At 43.7% G+C, this 16,275-nt stretch overlaps 1 protein-coding gene across 3 annotated transcripts; it reads left to right on the top strand.

The window, feature by feature from the left end:
- Positions 1-859: 859 nt before the first annotated feature.
- Positions 860-13,033, top strand: LOC116614402 (transmembrane channel-like protein 6). Of its 3 annotated transcripts, none has more exons than XM_048720057.1 (19): positions 891-1,009; positions 2,257-2,267; positions 2,298-2,734; positions 2,885-2,969; positions 3,203-3,284; positions 3,512-3,687; positions 4,038-4,186; positions 4,686-4,833; positions 5,187-5,339; positions 5,547-5,686; positions 7,099-7,207; positions 8,312-8,421; positions 8,717-8,821; positions 9,522-9,597; positions 10,137-10,282; positions 10,777-10,809; positions 11,815-11,937; positions 12,045-12,123; positions 12,387-13,033. In XM_048720057.1, the coding sequence occupies exons 1-19, from the start codon at positions 979-981 to the stop codon at positions 12,465-12,467; spliced, it is 2,274 nt and encodes a 757-aa protein (XP_048576014.1). In that variant the 5' UTR covers positions 891-978; the 3' UTR covers positions 12,468-13,033. The 3 variants fall into 3 exon arrangements, with proteins under 3 accessions (XP_048576013.1, XP_048576014.1, XP_048576015.1); XM_048720058.1 differs by lacking the exon at positions 891-1,009 and adding an exon at positions 1,271-1,560; XM_048720056.1 differs by having other exon boundaries at positions 860-1,009; positions 2,257-2,734.
- The last annotated feature ends 3,242 nt before the right edge of the window (positions 13,034-16,275 follow it).

Raw genomic sequence — 16,275 nt, 5'->3', positions numbered from 1 at the left:
CGTAATAATATGCAATCAGTCTAGGATTTAGCCGAAGTTAAGAAAATCCCCCTGAATTTTCGAAGACCTCGATAATTTAACGAAGCAAATCTTGTAGCCTATTCTTACGCTGATAGTCGGAAATTTAGCTTGGTCTTTCTAGGATCGATCACTTCCAAAAATCTTTTTATCGCGAAGCTGACGCTAGGCCAAAGAGCATTCTACACTCTCTTTTTTATAAAACCTTAAAAAGAAAAAGTCGACAACAACGCACTCAGTATGCATGTTCAGGTTAACCTGAAGAAGGCAGGTATTGGCCTGCCGAAATATCGTTCTAAAAAACATAAATCTGCGTTGTTGTCGACTTTTTCTTTTAAAGGTTTTATTAATTAATCAACTGTCGACGCAGACCACAAGGTCCGACGCACACCAGCAGATAGAGGCTGTCCGGTGGTTTCTTCCTACGTCTTTTTTATAGTTTTTTTTCAGTTGAGGCTGGGCCGTTTTTATTTTGGGGACATTTTAAGGCTGAATATGTTCCCAAATGTAAGTGTATATTAGTATATAATACCCAAAGAATTATTAAGAAGAGAATTAAAATAATGATCAATAGCAATAATAAGGTTGTTACTATGAGCACAATTTGATTCTGCATTTTAGAACGCATCAGGACTAAAAAAGAAAAATGTTTCTGCTATTTGAGCCTCGGCATGCTCTTAGCATGTTCTTAAAATTTGGTGAAATCTCAGGCTGGACGTTCTTATTAAAAACGTTCTTATAAAAAAAAGAGTGTATTCGGACGCGTGACCAGAAAACGCACTTTGACCGCTAGGTGCTGGGTCTATTAGCATGAGCGCAAAGTATGGTGGTCTTTGATACCCAATTCCCCGTCAATCGCGACAGCACAGCAAGCCCAAGATCGATGAAAAAATTCACCAGCTGCACTATTTGGGATTCTACCTGTAAACAAAAAACCTTTAGATAGCCCCCTTGGAACGGATGGAAGAAAACTTCATAAATGAGTCATACGGTAAGAAGTTGAGGTGGTAGTAATTACGCTATTTCGGGAAGAATAAGTGTGTATTGTTCACGTAGTATGAATGAGAAAGGAGGTTCTTATCACATACAGGCGGGTGAGATAGAGGCCCTATCTCTCTTGTCGTTCAGAGAGGATAATGAATTTGTAGCGATTTCTTCTTCATTTATCTGGATTGTTCGAGTTTTTTAGTCGTCTTAGAAACAATGTTATGTTGTGATTGCTATGACTTTTGAATTGTTATGCAAATAGCAACCCACTGACGTAAACACACTATCATGCGGAATGTTTGCAAAGTTTCGAATACATGATCGAGATATCAAATCGTCGAATATCGAATCGCACGAACTGAGAAACCTACGCAGATCCATTGAAAACGTTGTTTTGAGTAGCGTGACCCTAGGTGGTGGGCTTTATTCCAGCACAGAGCAAGGTGTTAGCTTTTCTCTTTTGAATTTATTCATCGATCGCTTTTCACGAAAATCAGTTCGGCTCAGCAACAGGAATATCCGGTCAGAGTGATCTTCTGAAAGGAAACATTTGAGGTAAAACATCATTGGAATTATATTTACAGCTTTTTCTACCGGGAGAGGTATCGATCGTTCGCTTTTAACTTCACTGTAAACAGTTGAGGTCATTTGCTTGCTAACTGTCAACGTAAATGCCAAATGTGTGGAAATTTCGCTTGTGAATATCAATTTTCGGTTACGGTATTGACTTTCTTGTAAATTTGGTGTACTCCTCAAATTGATCTTTGTGATTAAAGACCCTACTGTATTATCAACGTTCTTTCAATCGGCATTACGTGTTCTATGTGCAGTGTTGATAAATCTTCGTAATTCTTGTCCTAACATATATGGGCATATGTCCCTGGTGGAATAATGAGTCCTGTTAGTCGTTGGAAATTAAAATTTGAGTTAGCGTATCGTATTATTCAATGTACTCCCTTTAAGCAGTTGTATAATTCTTTTTAGTTAATTCATTTATTATAATTATTCAATAATACAATAATACACTTTAAACCATATTACAACCCTTGCCACCCCTCCCTTACTGTCGCCCTGTTTATGACATTATAGCTACCCTTGCCACCCCTTCCTTACTGTCACCCTGTTTATTACATTATAGCTACCCTTGCCACCCCTCCATTACTGTTGCCCTGTTTATGACATTATAGCAACCCCTACCACCCCTCCCTTACTCTTTATTACATTAATACCTTTCAATATACCTTTCTTTAGTTGAGGACGAAGCACCCCCCTTACCTCCTGGAGAAGAGAGTGCACCCCCCTTACCTCCTGGAGAAGAAAGTGCCCCATCTATGGCTAATGACCACAACAGGACCACCTCCAGTGAGTCTATTAAAATTCAAGTGAAGCCACAACAAGCTGACATCATGGAAGATTATGCCAGAGATGACTTTGATGAGTTAGAAGCTTCGCTACCTAGCCATAACTTCAGGTCGCTCCGTGGGTTGCCGTCAGATAATGTTTTCAAGAAGGGTATGCACAAGTCATTGCGCCGCCGGAGAGAAGATGTGCCAGATGAAGTTGATGGTAGTAGGGGGTTCGATGTTGACAATGAGGAAATGGTATCACATGAAAATCAAGTTTTCAACAAGTCTGTTGATTTGAATCCTGGAGAATTTGCAAACTTGCTGCATCGCAATAGGAATATTAAGGAAGTTTCCACAACTATAAGTCGCAAGCGCATTTTAAGGTTGGTAAATCTGCTATTTTATACGTATTGTTGTATTATTTATTCTCTAATTTTTATTTTCATCTCTTTTTCTCTTTATATATTCAAAACAATATTTCAAAGCTCACAAGTTTTTATTAGAGTTTTCTCATAAATGATCATTGTTTTCAGACAAAGTGTCAATGCGGCTGCTGGAAGAAATGAATCAAAGAAGAAGCTCAGTGCATGGAAAAGCTTTAAGCTTAGGTTTTCCATGGTAAATTCCAAATAATAATTATGAAATGATAAATGAATTTGGTTTTGGTATGATTGTGATGATAATTATTTGATATTTATGTTAATTGTGATAATGACATGGTTATAATGATACTTGGTTATATGTTGTTCATGATAATATTATAATATAGTAATGGTAAGAATAATATTTATGATGATATTGATGATGATGCTGGTGATTTTAGTTGACATGTGATCATTCTCTAACTCTAGGGCTGGCAGCATTTCAAAGACGGAACTAAAGAGATGTTGTATTCACTTGACTTGTGGCGAGGACACCTTAAAGTAATTCAAGGTATGACATTTTGACCTTTTGCCGGATGTGTGTGTGAACTTTGATATGGCATGCATGGCCATCAACTTATTCTCTTTTTGAAAGTCTATGGAAGTACAGTGTTGCACAATGTAGGAGGCAATGTTTATTGTTTTCAAACTATTCAAACTATGTTGTAGTGTGTATTGTTTTCAGGGAAGTTCAGTTCAGTTGTACTTTCTTACCCTGTGTGGTGTATTTTTTTTAAGGGAAGTTCGGTTCAGGTGTACTCTCTTACTTTGTGTTGCTGAGGTGGCTGTTTCTTCTAAACGTCCTGATCACCACTCTCACCCTGTTCTTCCTCTTCATCCCGCAAATTGTGTATAATCCAAGCACAAAATACAACCAGGAGTCATTTACTGGCGTTGAGCTGATCACAGGAGATGTAAGTATGTCGGTCTGATTCAATACAATAATGATACACCCATTACCTTCATGAGAAATATAGCAATTCAGCATGGACCTTGCTAGCTCTGGATCTAAAAGGACGAACCATTATGATGATTCCACAATACTGATCTGTACTCTTGTTTTGATAAAGCTTTATTCTCAACCACATACTATTGTTTTTCCTAAAGATTATTTAACAACCACATCTTTTTCTATTTTATTGTATTTTCTTGACTTTGCCACAAGCAACAGCAACTGCAACAGCATAGCAATTTACTGCATCCCCTTCGGGGGGAGGAAGAGGGGGCTAGGGTTATTTCACAATCACGTACTATTTTTTTTTAGGGTTATTTCACCAACAGTGAGGCGTATTACGGCTGGTACACTAACCACACTATAGGCATGGGTTCGGGACTGGTCTACAAGATGCCGCTTGCCTACTTGTGTGTGGGAGGGGCCTATCTTCTGCTCTGTCTAGCAATTCTCATCTACAGGTAAAATGCCTCTGGTCTCTGTTATGGCAGTACTGATAGATATGTTGACGATGATGGTGACAGTGATGGTGATAGTGATGAAGATAAAATAGTGATTATGGTGGTGGTGATGATGATGGTGATGGCGATGATATTAATGGTTGTGGTGGTTGTGATGGTAATGATGGTGATGGTGGCAGGTGCAATGATGGAGGCAGCAGTGATGATAGTGATGGTGGTGGTGATGATGATGGTGGTGATGGTGATGATATTAGTGGTTGTGGTGGTAGTGATGGTAATGATGGTAATGGTGGCAGTGGCAATGATGGTTATAATGGTAATGGTTGCAATGATGGAGGGAGCAGTGATGGTAATGATGGTGGTGATGATGATGGTGGGGGCAGTGGTTGTAATGATGGTGGTGATGGTGATGGTGATGGTGAGGTTGATGGTGAGGTTGATGGTGAGGTTGGTGGTGATGTTGATGGTGATACTGATGAGACTCTTTGTTTTCATGCAGCATGGCAGAGTCGTACCGAGATAACTATATCTATGCCGGAGATGAGTTTAGTTTCTACACATCCAAAGTGTTTTGCTCTTGGGATTACTGCATCACAAATATTGACGCTGCCAAACTCAAAGAGAAAAGCATTTTTAATGATTTAAAGGTACTTTGATGTTACATCATTTTCTACTCTTGTATTTTCACACTTGTTTAAAAAAGATTTTTCAAAGAGCTGAATGAATATTTTTAGACATGATGGCTGTCTAGGAGTTTTTGTTGGTGTCAAACTTTAAAGAAGTCTGATAATATTATGTTTTATGATAATATATGATGTTGTTGTGTGCTTGCAACAAATTATTAGTTTTTTGTGTTTCCGAGTAGGTTTGCCATATGTTTTTAGGAAGTTTCTTGTGTGTTTTCCAGAAAAGAATAGGTTCCTCGTGTGTTTCCCAGAGGGTGTTTAGTTTCCTTTTGTTTTCAAAACGATAATAGGGAGGTTGCCTGTGTATTTTCCAGGAAGTGATAGCAGAACAGTATTTCCAGCAGAAGCGGACGAGAGGAGAGCTGTGCTGCCTGGTCATGCTCAGACTTGTTACCTACCTGCTGGTACTGGGCATGATCACGGGCGCGTCCTTCCTCATCTACTACTGCACGATTATTTCAGTTGAGGTAACATGTTGGATAAAACAAGCCACAACCTGTCACACATGCAATAACAAACATCAAACATTGTCTTTCTTGAACAAGTGACACAAAACGTGATACCACATGGGATTCAACATGTGACACAAAACATCACACATCATGTGACATGACAATCATGTGTGATATTGTAATAATGTGTGATGTGGTAATCGCACATTTTGTGTATTCCAGACGGACGAAACGCTCAAGAAATTATTGCTGCCCATTGTAGTGTCTGGACTCAACTTCGTGTTGCCAATGACATTCCGCATCATCGCCAGCCTTGAGGCGTATAAACACCCACGGTCAGCCATACAAATAAGCCTTGCCAGGTATGTCATGCAATACATTCACACAATGCCACCACACAATACTGTCACACAATAGTCACACAACACCAGATAAGTATTGCCAGGTATGTCACGCAACACAGTCATGCATTGCCGCCACACAATGGTCACACAACAGCAGATAAGCCTTGCCAGGTATGTCACGCAACACAGTCATGCATTGCCACCACCCAATGGTCACACAACAGCAGATAAGCAGTATCACCACCCAATGGTCACACAACAGCAGATAAGCAGTATCACCACCCAATGGTCACACAACAGCAGATAAGCAGTATCACCACCCAATGGTCACACAACAGCAGATAAGCAGTATCACCACCCAATGGTCACACAACAGCAGATAAGCAGTATCACCACCCAATGGTCACACAACAGCAGATAAGCAGTATCACCACCCAATGGTCACACAACAGCAGATAAGCAGTATCACCACCCAATGGTCACACAACAGCAGATAAGCAGTATCACCACCCAATGGTCACACAACAGCAGATAAGCAATATCACCACCCAATGGTCACACAACAGCAGATAAGCAGTATCACCACCCAATGGTCACACAATAGCAGATAAGCAGTATCACCACCCAATGGTCACACAACAGCAGATAAGCAGTATCACCACCCAATGGTCACACAACAGCAGATAAGCAGTATCACCACCCAATGGTCACACAACAGCATATAAGCAGTATCACCACCCAATGGTCACACAACAGCAGATAAGCAATATCACCACCCAATGGTCAAACAACAGCAGATAAGCAGTATCACCACCCAATGGTCACACAACACCAGATAAGCAGTATCACCACCCAATGGTCACACAACAGCAGATAAGCAATATCACCACCCAATGGTCACACAACAGCAGATAAGCAATATCACCACCCAATGGTCACACAACAGCAGATAAGCAATATCACCACCCAATGGTCACACAACAGCAGATAAGCAGTATCACCACCCAATGGTCACACAACAGCAGATAAGCAGTATCACCACCCAATGGTCACACAACAGCAGATAAGCAGTATCACCACCCAATGGTCACACAACAGCAGATAAGCCTTGCCAGGTATGTCACGCAACACAGTCACGCATTGCCACCACACAATGGTCACACAACAGCAGATAAGCATTCCCAGGTTTGTCACACAGCACAGTCACGCAATGCTGTCACTCTATAGTCATAATGAGTGAAACTTGCAGGCCATAAAACGATGGGAACATTTGAGACTACATAAGTTTCCATACAGCCCAAGCAAATAAGGATGATAAAACAAACAGAGATTTATGGCCTGCTAATTACGAAGTAGAGGGCTCATATATATTGACAGTGGTTAATAAGTTGACAGTGGTTAAAATACGTTTGACTAATTTTTCTTGACAGGACAGCCCTGTTGAAGCTTGTCTCTCTTGGAATGATTCTTGTCTCTTTGTTTCTGGACGTCTCCAGATGTCGTCAGGGATTGCCCCTTGGCAAAGACAAGTGCCTATCGGTAAGTCCAGGGGGGTACATCATAACAAATACAAGTGTCTATCAGTAAGTCAGGGGTATACTTCATAGCAAAGACAAGTGCCTATCGGTAAATCAGGGGGGCACTTCATAACAAAGACAAGTGCCTATCAGTAAATCAGGGGGGTACTTCATAACAAAGACAAGTGCCTATCGGTAAGTCAGGGGGATACTTTATAGCAAAGACATGTGTCTATCGGTAAGTCAGGGGGATACTTTATAGCAAAGACAAGTGTCTATCGGTAAGTCAGGGGGATACTTTATAGCAAAGACATGTGTCTATCGGTAAGTCAGGGGAATACTTCATAGCAAAGACATGTGTCTATCGGTAAGTCAGGGGGATACTTCAAAGCAAAGACAAGTGTCTATCGGTAAGTCAGGGGGATACTTTATAGCAAAGACATGTGTCTATCGGTAAGTCAGGGGAATACTTCATAGCAAAGACATGTGTCTATCGGTAAGTCAGGGGGATACTTCAAAGCAAAGACAAGTGTCTATCGGTAAGTCAGGGGGATACTTCATAGCAAAGACATGTGTCTATCGGTAAGTCAGGGGGATACTTTATAGCAAAGACATGTGTCTATCGGTAAGTCAGGGGGATACTTCATAGCAAAGACATGTGTCCATCGGGAAGTCAGGGGGATACTTCATAGCAAAGACATGTGTCTATAAGTAAGTCAGGGGGATACTTTATAGCAAAGACATGTGTCTATCGGTAAGTCAGGGGGATACTTTATAGCAAAGACATGTGTCTATCGGTAAATCAGGGGGATACTTCATAGCAAAGACAAGTGTCTATCGGTAAGTCAGGGGGATACTTCATAGCAAAGACATGTGTCTATCGGTAAGTCAGGGGGATACTTTATAGCAAAGACATGTGTCTATCGGTAAATCAGGGGGATACTTCATAGCAAAGACAAGTGTCTATCGGTAAGTCAGGGGGATACTTCATAGCAAAGACATGTGTCTATCGGATCGGTAAGTCAGGGGGATACTTTATAGCACAGTAGACTTGTGTTAACCATGCTCTTAAGTGTTAACCATACTTTTGTGTTAACCATACACATGTTCTTGTTTTGTGATGTAGCTGATGAAGCAGTGTTGGGAGACATATATTGGCATTGTGTTCTATCGTCTTGTCATCGTGGATTTTGTCTTTCTTCTTCTGTCTTCCTTCTTTGGAGAATTTATCCGAAGGTAAGTGCATGAAGAGATTATCATTATATTGGATGGCACATGATTTTGATAAAGTACATGAATACAATAAAATGGATTAAAATACATGAATCAAATAAAGTAAAATAAATTGGTAAAGTAAAATACATTAATAAAATAAAACATGAACACATAGCTCAACGCTGATGAAGGTGGTGATGGTGGTTTTGGCGGAGATGGTGATGGTGGTTGTGGTGATGACGATTGTGATGTTTATGCTGCTGGTGGTGGTGATATTGATGATATTACTGATTGGGATGTTGTTTGTTTCCTTCAGAATTGTAGCGGACAATATTGGCTGGTGTAAAATGAAGGTTGGTCCTCCTGGATTTGACATCTCTCGCAATGTGCTGGATCTGGTGTACGCACAGAGCCTTTGTTGGTAAGACGCTTCTGGCTTTTTACTCTCCACCCTTTATGTACCAGCCTTCCCCCTTTTGTTTCACCCCTAGAAGAGTTTAACTACGATTGACCCTTCCTTTGGTAGTTATGTAGGAAGACGGTGAATTTTATGTATGAATTTGGATGAAAAAATATTAGATTACCTTTACTAGAGCTAAAGTGAATTGTAGTCTAGACCCCACCCTGTGTTTTTCTCTAAACACGTCCCTGCACCCTGTCCCGTCCCTCAACACCTTTTTGCTCTTTTTCCTTGGTGTAATACCTCAGGCGCGTACCCAGGTTTTGTTGAGGGGGGTGCGCAGTCATAGGAATAATAGAAAAAGCATGGTATTTGAAGATTCCTTAATAAGAAATGACCCACTTTATGGTCGCCAAGGGGGAGTGCGCGCACACCCTGCGCCTGTTATCTTTCCCTCTTTGATGCCACCCTGCCCCCCCTTTCAGCACCCTGCACCATGATGTACCACACTTTTCCTTTTGATGCCGCCCCTTCCCTCCACCCTCCCCCCTCCACCCTTGATGTATTACCCTTTTTTCTTTGATACCCTCTCAGCGCCTCAACACCTTTTTCCTTCTCCTCTTCCTCCTTCATGTTCACCACACCCCCTTTTGATGCCATCCCCCTTTCATTTTCTATCTTGAAAACAAATGACAATGTTTGTTTGCCAACGTTATTTCAGGATTGGTACGTTTTTCAGTCCACTTCTGGCGGTCGTCAATGTGATCAAGTTGTTCGTTCTATTTTACGTTAAAAGAGTAAGTAGGTGGATACGATTGGTAGCCATGGCAAATCCCGATTGTGATTGGACTCACCCTAATCGGCTTCTATTGTGTTTTTGGTTAAGTGGGGGGGGTGCTCTTCCAGGGAAACGTGATAGGGATGCTTGTCGGGAAACTCAAAAAATGCCCCTAAAAATTCCTGCACGACCAAATTTTGCTTCTCTAAAAATACCCCTGAAGCCCTAAAATTACATTTCTAGTAAAAAAGCTTATCTTTTTCTGATACCCCCAAAAATCCTAGGCCCGATTTTGCCCCTCCCCCCCCCAAAAAAAAAATGACAAGCATCCCTATCAGATCGACATCGATCGAACCCCCCTCCCCGTTCTTATTACCCTTCCCCTTGTCATTTGTCACGTACTCCTTGTCACGTGTCACGTACACTTTGTCATGTGTCACGTACTCCTTGTCATGTGTCACGTACTCCTTGTCACGTGTCACATACTCCTTGTCATGTGTCACGTACTCCTTGTCACGTGTCACGTACTCCTTGTCACGTGTCACGTACTCCTTGCAGGTCAGTGTCACGCAGAATTGCCGAGTGTCGATGCGTCCATTTCGTGCGGCGAAGATGAACCTGCTCTTCCTCGTTCTCCTCGCGGTAGCCTTTCTCGTCTCCATAGTAACCGTTGGATACACTGTCATGTCAAGAGCTGAGAAAATGTAAGGGCGTGGTTATAGATGTGTGCGGAGGGTCCCTCCAAAGGGTTCCTCTGCACACATCTATTTTTTTGTTTCTAAAGTTATCACAACGCTTGCATGCATGATCGAATATTAACACAATACGCACGAATAGTGTCCTACGTTTAGTCTTATATGGGCATACACTACTATACTCATGGATTTTTCCAGATCACGCACTTCCAGAAAAAAGAAATGCTGATTCTCGTCAAATGGAACTAAAAAGAGCAGCGAAACGTTCATTAAACACGAGGGAGGAGCGTTTATAGCGGAACCTTGTGTTTAAGAATCTGATCGCCTGGCCATATATTTATCTCACTAATCCAGAACCGCCCAAAGTCCCCGGCCCCTCAAAAGACGACCAACGGGTGTGATATATTGCTAATAATATTTAGTTACAGCCCTTGGTATCTCAAGATAAGCATTGCTTTTGCCCTGAAAGGAGAATATTTTATACCGTCGTATTGATCTTTCAGGATGAAGCCTTCTCGAACTTGTGGTCCGTTTAGGTAAGCATGGTTGTGCCCTTATTTATTTGGTGCTGATGTATTTATGTACGCCATTAGGTTAGTGCCCGTATTAATGAGGTTCTGGTGTGTTTCATGAATGAGGATTATATATACGCCATTAGATTAGTGCCCGTATTAATGAGGTTCTGGTGTGTTTCATGAATGAGGATGATATATACGCCATTATATTAGTGCCCGTATTAATGAGGTTCGGGTGTGTTTCATGAATGAGGATGATATGTACGACATTAGATTAGTGCCCGTATTAATGAGGTTCTGGTGTGTTTCATGAATGAGGATGATATGTACGACATTAGATTAGTGCCCGTATTAATGAGGTTCTGGTGTGTTTCATGAATGAGGATGATATGTACGCCATTAGGTTAGTGCCCGTATTAATGAGGTTCTGGCGTGTTTCATGAATAGGGATAATAAGTACACCATTAGATTAGTGCCCGTATTAATGAGGTTCTGGTGTTTTCCATAAATGAGGATAATATGTACGCCATTAGATTACTGCCCGTATTAATGAGGTTCTGGTGTATTTCATGAATGAGGATAATATGTACGCCATTAGGTTAGTGCCCGTATTAATGAGGTTCTGGTGTGTTTCATGAATGGGGATGATATGTACGCCATAAGGTTAGTGCCCGTATTAATGAGGTTCGGGTGTGATTCATGAATGAGGATAATATGTACGCCATTAGGTTAGTGCCCGTATTAATGAGGTTCTGGTGTGTTTCATGAATGAGGATGATATGTACGCCATTAGATTAGTGCCCTTATTAATGAGGTTCTGGTGTGTTTCATGAATGAGGATAATATGTACGCCATTAGGTTAGTGCCCGTATTAATGAGGTTCTGGTGTGTTTCATGAATAGGGATAATAAGTACGCCATTAGATTAGTGCCCGTATTAATGAGGTTCTGGTGTGTTTAATGAATGAGGATGATATGTACGCCATTAGATTACTGCCCGTATTAATGAGGTTCTGGTGTATTTCAGGAATGACGATAATATGTATGCGGTTATTACTAACGAAGTTGAGAAGTTCCCAGACGTTGTGAGACAGGCTGTTAATTACGTGTCTTCCGCAAGTTTTCTTGCAATGCTGTTCTGCATTCTTGGGTAAGATGAAATACCATTTATCGTGCCGTATTATCCACCGTGACGTATATTCCATCTCAAATGTCGTGTTATCCGTCGATGCATTCTCACGTGCAGTGCTTATTTAGGATCGTGGTATATTACTACAAGATGCTCAAGGATTCCAACGAGAAGAAAATCAAGCTTTTGAAGGAACAGATCGCACTGGTAAGTCACGCACATGTCACGCACGAGTAAGTCACGCACGAGATAACACCCAGTAACATATTGCCCAACAGCGAAGTCACACGTGACTCTATCAGGCTCTTGCTACACTTGATCATGTGACGCTACAACACCTCGGTACAAAACGGTAATAGGTATATTGTGTTATATAGGCTAATATGTGTTAGGGTGTTTGCAACAATATGTGTAAATGTGTTGCATAGCAACGGTAATATATGGAATACCTGTGTATTGCGTCACTACAGGCTGGTCAAGACAAGTTGTACCTAATGAAAAAGATCAAGATAACTGCGAATTCTAGGGCCTCAGTTGCAGCAACCGAGTAAAGCCGGGTCCTAGTGTAGTGGCAATGACCGAGTAAGTTAATGACATCCGCCATCTTGGATGACATCCGCCATCTTGGATGACATCCGCCATCTTGGATGACATCCGCCATCTCGGATGACATCCGCCATCTTGGATGACATCCGCCATCTTGGATGACATCCGCCATCTTGGATGACCTCCGCCATCTTGGATGACATCCGCCATCTTGGATGACCTCCGCCATCTTGGATGACATCCGTCATGTGAAGCCAATTGGACGCCGAGGTTACACTAAAAAGGGGGATGTCCCCTCAGAATATTTAGTGAAAGGCTGTCCGAAGTTAGCAAATTTACGAAAATGAGAATTTGTTCTCTCCAATGGGCCTTTAATCTGGTAACCGAGATGTTATGGAATGCACTTTTTAATGTGTTTCTAAGAACATGCCTCAGTGTTAGCGTGAACTCGATGTATAGGTAGTGATTAGATTGGGGGATGGGATTGATGTATCGAATCTTCACTTGCGAAATGTCAAGCGACGAAAACTCTGTGCTGCTGTATATATTTATTATAATTTTGTAATAACAATGCCCTAGACTGGCTAATTATATTTCCGAGGCTAAAGCCTCTTGCACACAGCGTGGGTGGTACCTTACTGGCATCTGTGGTTGGTACCTTACTGGCGTGTGTGGGTGGTACCTTACTGGCGTCTGTGGTTCATACCTTACTGGCGTGTGTGGGTGGTGCCTTAATGGCGTCTGTGGGTGGTACCTTACTGGCGTCTGTGGGTGGTACCTTACTGGCGTCTGTGGGTGGTACCTTACTGACGTGTGTGGGTGGTGCCTTAATGGCGTCTGTGGGTAGTACCTTACTGGCGTCTGTGGGTGGTACCTTACTGGCGTCTGTGGGTGGTACCTTACTGGCATCTGTGGGTGGTACCTTACTGACGTCTGTGGTTGGTACCTTACTGGCGTCTGTGGTTGGTACCTTACTGGCGTCTGTGGGTGGTACCTTACTGGCATCTGTGGGTGGTACCTTACTGGCGTCTGTGGGTGGTACCTTACTGGCATCTGTGGGTGGTACCTTACTGGCGTCTGTGGTTGGTACCTTACTGGCGTCTGTGGTTGGTACCTTACTGGCGTCTGTGGGTCATACCTTACTGGCGTCTGTGGGTGGTACCTTACTGGCGTCTGTGGGTGGTACCTTACTGGCGTCTGTGGTTGGTACCTTACTGGCGTCTGTGGGTGGTACCTTACTGGCATCTGTGGGTGGTACCTTACTGGCGTCTGTGGTTGGTACCTTACTGGCGTCTGTGGGTCATACCTTACTGGCGTCTGTGGGTCATACCTTACTGGCGTCTGTGGGTCATACCTTACTGGCGTCTGTGGGTGGTACCTTACTGGCGTCTGTGGGTGGTACCTTACTGGCATCTGTGGGTGGTACCTTACTGGCGTCTGTGGTTGGTACCTTACTGGCGTCTGTGGTTGGTACCTTACTGGCGCCTGTGGGTCATACCTTACTGGCGTCTGTGGGTCATACCTTACTGGCGTCTGTGGGTGGTACCTTACTGGCGTCTGTGGTTGGTACCTTACTGGCGTCTGTGGGTGGTACCTTACTGGCATCTGTGGGTGGTACCTTACTGGCGTCTGTGGTTGGTACCTTACTGGCGTCTGTGGGTCATACCTTACTGGCGTCTGTGGTTCATACCTTACTGGCGTCTGTGGGTGGTACCTTACTGACGTCTGTGGTTGGTACCTTACTGGCGTCTGTGGTTGGTACCTTACTGGCGTCTGTGGGTGGTACCTTACTTGCATCTGTGGGTGGTACCTTACTGGCATCTGTGGGTGGTACCTTACTGGCGTCTGTGGGTGGTACCTTACTGGCGTCTGTGGGTGGTACCTTACTGGCATCTGTGGGTGGTGCCTTACTGGCGTCTGTGGGTCATACCTTACTGGCGTCTGTGGGTCATACCTTACTGGCGTCTGTGGGTGGTACCTTACTGGCGTCTGTGGTTGGTACCTTACTGGCGTCTGTGGGTGGTACCTTACTGGCATCTGTGGGTGGTACCTTACTGGCGTCTGTGGTTGGTACCTTACTGGCATCTGTGGGTGGTACCTTACTGGCGTCTGTGGGTGGTACCTTACTGGCGTCTGTGGGTCATACCTTACTGGCGTCTGTGGGTCATACCTTACTGGCGTCTGTGGGTGGTACCTTACTGGCATCTGTGGGTGGTACCTTACTGGCGTCTGTGGTTGGTACCTTACTGGCGTCTGTGGTTGGTACCTTACTGGCGTCTGTGGGTCATACCTTACTGGCATCTGTGGGTGGTACCTTACTGGCATCTGTGGGTGGTACCTACCTGGCATCTGTGGTTGGTACCTTACTGGCGTCTGTGGGTGGTACCTTACTGGCATCTGTGGGTGGTACCTTACTGGCGTCTGTGGGTGGTACCTTACTGGCATCTGTGGGTGGTACCTTACTGGCGTCTGTGGGTGGTACCTTACTGGCATCTGTGGGTGGTACCTTACTGGCGTCTGTGGGTAGTACCTTACTGGCGTCTGTGGTTGGTACCTTACTGGCGTCTGTGGGTAGTACCTTACTGGCGTCTGTGGTTGGTACCTTACTGGCGTCTGTGGGTCATACCTTACTGGCGTCTGTGGGTCATACCTTACTGGCGTCTGTGTGTGGTACCTTACTGACGTCTGTGGTTGGTACCTTACTGGCGTCTGTGGGTGGTACCTTACTGGCATCTGTGGGTGGTACCTTACTGGCGTCTGTGGGTGGTACCTTACTGGCATCTGTGGGTGGTACCTTACTGGCGTCTGTTGGTGGTACCTTACTGGCATCTGTGGGTGGTACCTTACTGGCGTCTGTGGGTGGTACCTTACTGGCATCTGTGGGTGGTACCTTACTGGCGTCTGTGGGTAGTACCTTACTGGCGTCTGTGGTTGGTACCTTACTGGCGTCTGTGGGTAGTACCTTACTGGCGTCTGTGGTTGGTACCTTACTGGCGTCTGTGGGTCATACCTTACTGGCGTCTGTGGGTCATACCTTACTGGCGTCTGTGGGTGGTACCTTACTGATGTCTGTGGTTGGTACCTTACTGGCGTCTGTGGTTGGTACCTTACTGGCGTCTGTGGGTGGTACCTACCTGTTGTCTGTGGGTGGTCCCTACCTGATGTCTGTGGGTGGTTCCTACCTGGCTTCTGTGGGTGGTACCTACCTGGCTTCTGTGGGTGGTACCTACCTGGCATCTGTGGGTAATACCTTACTGGCATCTGTGGGTGGTACTTAACTGGCGTCTGTGGCTGGTACCGTACTGGCGTCTGTTGTTGGTACCTTTCTGGCGTCTGTTATCTTCCTGGTGTTAAGGTGGGTGCCTTCCTGGCCTCTTTGTATGGTAGATCGTGACACAAGGGAGATGGTTACCTAAAGATGGTTATGCAGGGTCGATAGTGTCGCAAGGGAGATGCAAGGCAGATATTACAAAAGGATCCCCTATATAAAGAACGCCCCCTTTACTAAATGCCCATCCTCCCCTCTAAGCTTAATAACAAATGATAATATAAGTCAAATTTAATTGCCTTATTGCTTAATCTATGCGAGAATGTCATAAAACGCTAGCTATGCAGGCTCCACCACTTGTGTTTGTTAGATCCCCACTACACTTGTGTTTGTTAGATCCCCACTACACTTGTGTTTGTTAGATCCCCACTACACTTGTATTTGTTAGATCCCCACTACACTTGTGTTTGTTAGATCCCCACTACACTTGTGTTTGTTAGATCCCCACTACACTTGTGTTTGTTAGATCCCCACAACACTTGTGT

Source organism: Nematostella vectensis, chromosome 12, assembly GCF_932526225.1.
Source record: "Nematostella vectensis chromosome 12, jaNemVect1.1, whole genome shotgun sequence".
In the NCBI taxonomy this organism is placed as follows: Eukaryota; Metazoa; Cnidaria; class Anthozoa; order Actiniaria; family Edwardsiidae; genus Nematostella; species Nematostella vectensis.
Note: the sequence above shows the minus strand (reverse complement) of the source record. Positions and strands in the feature narration are given on the sequence as shown.